A 3,899-nucleotide genomic window follows, 5' to 3' on the forward strand; every position below is an offset into this window, starting at 1 on the left:
GTTGCTGGCTGGGGCTAAACCACGACAAAATGCAAACTGAAACTTGTGCAGAACTTCTCTCCCACAGAAACCAAAGGGTCTGGTGGAAGCGAGCAGTCCCATTATCCCTCCAGCTCATGGTGTGGGCTGAGGAATGGATTTGCCACACTAATCCATCAGGCCAGACACGGGTGGCCTGAAGCCCAGCCTGGGGGGTGGCTTTGCTTCTCCCAGCTTTTGCCATCTGCCAGCTAGGTGTGCTCAACTGGGCTCATCCCTTTGTCTACCAGGAGAGACAACGGGAGGAATTAGGCACCTTTAAACTGGGTTGTCTGACCAACGATGGGTTTCTCCATACAGTGAGCTGTGCCACACTCAGGTCTGCTGAGCAGGAAACTGTGTCTTTCCGAGGGACACATAGGTTAGAGATCGGTTCGATCATCAACTGATTTGAGATCAGTTCAATCAGCAGCAAAGTTCAAACCATTAACAACCAGTGAGAAAGAGAAAAAACCAATGGGTGCAGCAGAACAGCGGTGGAGGTATTTGCCATCTCAAAGATCCATTTTGACAAGATAAAAAAGACCCATGGATACCGTCTTTAACATAAATATTGTCTTTGCCACAGCACAGAGTGAGAGCATGGCCTTGAATATAAGAGCACGGATAGCTGTTAGTCAATCCTTATTACCCAGTGTAGCTTTAAAGTTCAAGGTTATTAGTTTTCTGACCTTTATTTCAAAGTACTATTCACCCCAAATAACTTAAATGGGCCTTTTTCAGCCTGGAAACCTATTGAGCATGGAAGTTGCCTAGAATTGTACACATAAAATTAGTATTTTAAGAGAAAACACTCATCATCTTAATTTTATTGCTAGACAAGGTTACCGGACCAAGAAGGGCTTTGAGTTGATCTAGAAAGGCATATTTGTTTTCACTGCTGTTATTTTTCTTGCTGATATTGCTACAGCATGTTTCCAAAGTGGTAAGGCTGGGAGCTTTCCTAAAAAAAAAAAAAAAATCCAGAATAAATATTTAGCTGATGCTATGACGTGGCCTTCACTCCATGGGTCAGATCACTGGGAGGGAATGTGGAAGGGGAGAGCTGCTGGGAAGTGAAAAACTAAGATGAAAATTGTGATCCCATACAGAAGAGGGCTCATGGACTGTGCAAAACTTACGATGGGATTCTCATGGGAAGGGCAGAAGTGGGGGGAATAAAGGGAGGGTATAAAAGAGGCTCGTTGTGTGTAAACAGCATGGCCTGCGCCTGCTCCTGACGGTCTGTCCTGTCGCCTTATTAAATACTTTTTCTTAACTCTCTTTCCATAGAACGTGTCTCTATCCTACGTGAGGGTGCTGCGAGGTCCAAGTGCCAGCGGCTGGGGCAGAGGCTGTGGTGACTTGACTGCGTAGATCAGGGTGGCAGCACCCAGAAGCGCCGGGTGGGGCACGGCGTCCCTGGCATCGTCCCCGAGCCCCATCCGGAGGGTGTGCAGCAGGAGAGGTTGAGAAGCAGAAGGGAAAATGGGTAAAACTGGCAGGTAGAGAGGTGGCAGCAGGAGGGCAGAGGGTCAGGGGTGCTCCGCTGGCCGGAGGGGACACGACTGATTCGTAGCTGCCGAGCGCCGGGTGTGCATGCATCGGCACGGAAGAAAGTGCTGTCGTCCATCTGGGCGCCGCTGCTCTCCAGCCAGGAGGTGGGCTTGGCCATTTGCAGACTCTGGGCTTATCTGGTGCAAAGCAAATTCAACTGATTCAAGCCCTCAGCGCTCACGGGGGAAGCAGGTCTGCTTTGCTTTGCCCTCCTGCGGGCTAGCAGTGCTTGCACTGTTCACTGGCAAAGCACTTAAAGGGCACTGTGCGTTGGAGAACAGCACAATGTTGGAGACCTTTCCTTCTGCTGGCTTTTGAGATCAAATTAGCTCAGCTGTAACCCCCTTCCCTTGGTCCTGAGCTCATTTCCAGCAGCATTTCCAGCATCCACTCTTCCTCTCATTTTTTCAGCCTGCAGCATGTGTCCATAGCCTGGTCTTAAAGGCAGAAATCACTGAGAAAATCTCTGAACCCTCTTTTTCAAAAACTAGGCTACATGCAGCCTAGAAAGGGGAATTTGTTTAAGCTGCTGCAGAGCACATGCCAAAACCCATCCGCCTTACACAGGAGCCCGGTAACGCCAACTTGATTACAACGTACCTTCCACCTTAAAAATCTCTCTCTGTTCGTCAAGGGAGAAGTACACACTGGAGGGCTCCGCAGGGAAAAGGCAAACTCTTGCTGCCAATGGGGACAGAGGTTGTCAGCTCTGCATCTGCATATCGACAGCTGGATGGGAATAAAAAGCATGTTCCTGCCCCAACCTGGCTCCGGTCAGGCGCAGAGCTCTCATGGCGCCCTGGGTGATTCTCCTCTGTACCTTGATCGCATCGCTGCTCGGTGGGCTCTACCTGCTGGGCGCGTTTCGGAGACGGAGACCTGATGAGCCACCTCTGGACAAAGGTACCATTCCCTGGCTGGGTCACACACTGGATTTCAGAAAGGACAGTTCAGAGTTTCTAAAAAGGATGCAGAGAAAACACGGGGATATTTTCACAGTGCTGATTGGAGGCTATTACTTCACCTTCGTGATGGACCCCTTCTGCTTTGGAGCCATCGTGAAGGAATCACGATCTAAACTAGACTTTAGGACTTTTGCATCTAAACTGGTCCTGCGGGTTTTTGGCTACAAGACCATTGAAGCCAACCACAGCATAATTCACGCATCGAGCACGAAGCATCTGATGGGAGACAGACTCACCGTCATGACACAAGCCACCATGGCGAGCTTTCAGAAGCTGATGCTTTTCAATGTGAGCTCAGGAGAGGAGAAGCAAGTGTGGCAAGAGGATAGCCTCTTCCAGTACTGCTACAACATCGTCTTCAGAGCCGGGTACCTGGCTCTGTATGGCACTGAGCCACACCAAGGGGCAGATAACAAGGAGAAAGCTAGTGAGCAAGATCGCATCCACTCCAACCAGCTGTTCCATGAGTTTCGGAAGTATGACCGCCTCTTCCCTCGCCTGGCCTATGCTGTGTTGTCTTGCAGGGACAAAATAGAAGCTGAACGGCTTAAGAGGCTCTTCTGGAGCACACTGTCTGTGAAGAAGAGCTGGCAGAAGGACAATATCAGTGGGTGGATAAGTGATCAAGACCAGCTTCTGGCAGAAAATGGTGTCCCCGAGTACATGCGGGATCGTTTCATGTTTATGCTACTCTGGGCATCTCAAGGCAATACAGGCCCAACTGCCTTCTGGCTCCTCTTGTATCTAATGAAACATCCAGAAGCTATGAAGGCTGTGAAAGATGAGGTAGATAAAGTCTCAAGGGAGAACGGCCAGGAAGTGAAGCCAGGGACCCCACCAATTAACGTCACTAGGGACATGTTAAACCAGACTCCTTTTCTGGACAGTGCTCTGGAGGAGACCCTGAGGCTGGTTGCAGCCCCAATACTGGTCAGAGCTGTTCTCCAGGACACCAGCCTTAAGACGAGCAGCGGGACAGAGTACATGCTCCGCAGAGGAGACAGGGTGGCTCTGTTCCCGCACATCTCTGTGCAGATGAACCCAGAAATCCACCCTGAGCCTCATGAATTTAAGTACAACCGCTTCGTAAACCCGGATGGCACCAAGAAAGATTTCTTCAAAAATGGGAAAAGGCTGAAATACTTCAACATGCCTTGGGGGGCAGGAGTATCCATCTGTCCCGGGCGGTTTTTTGCTGCTGCTGAAATTAAACAGTTTGTGTTCTTGATGTTGAGTCACTATGACCTGGAGCTGGTCAACAGAGAGGAGCAGATCCCGGAGATAGACATCAGCCGCTGGGGATTCGGAATGATGCAGCCTGTTCGCGATGTTCGGTTCAGATACCGGCTGCGCTTTTAG

At 50.0% G+C, this 3,899-nt stretch overlaps 1 protein-coding gene across 1 annotated transcript; it reads left to right on the plus strand.

The window, feature by feature from the left end:
- The first annotated feature begins 2,262 nt into the window (after positions 1–2,262).
- Positions 2,263–3,899, plus strand: LOC104619451 (7-alpha-hydroxycholest-4-en-3-one 12-alpha-hydroxylase). The gene has a single exon (XM_010285332.1). The coding sequence runs from the start codon at positions 2,367–2,369 to the stop codon at positions 3,897–3,899; it is 1,533 nt and encodes a 510-aa protein (XP_010283634.1). The 5' UTR covers positions 2,263–2,366.

Source organism: Phaethon lepturus, unplaced genomic scaffold (assembly GCF_000687285.1).
Source record: "Phaethon lepturus isolate BGI_N335 unplaced genomic scaffold, ASM68728v1 scaffold5994, whole genome shotgun sequence".
NCBI classification, from domain to species: Eukaryota; Metazoa; Chordata; class Aves; order Phaethontiformes; family Phaethontidae; genus Phaethon; species Phaethon lepturus.

Coding starts and splice junctions, on each gene's coding strand:
- LOC104619451 (XM_010285332.1), top strand. CDS start 2,367: ATGGCGCCCTGGGTGATTCTCCTCTGTACCTTGATCGCATCGCTGCTC.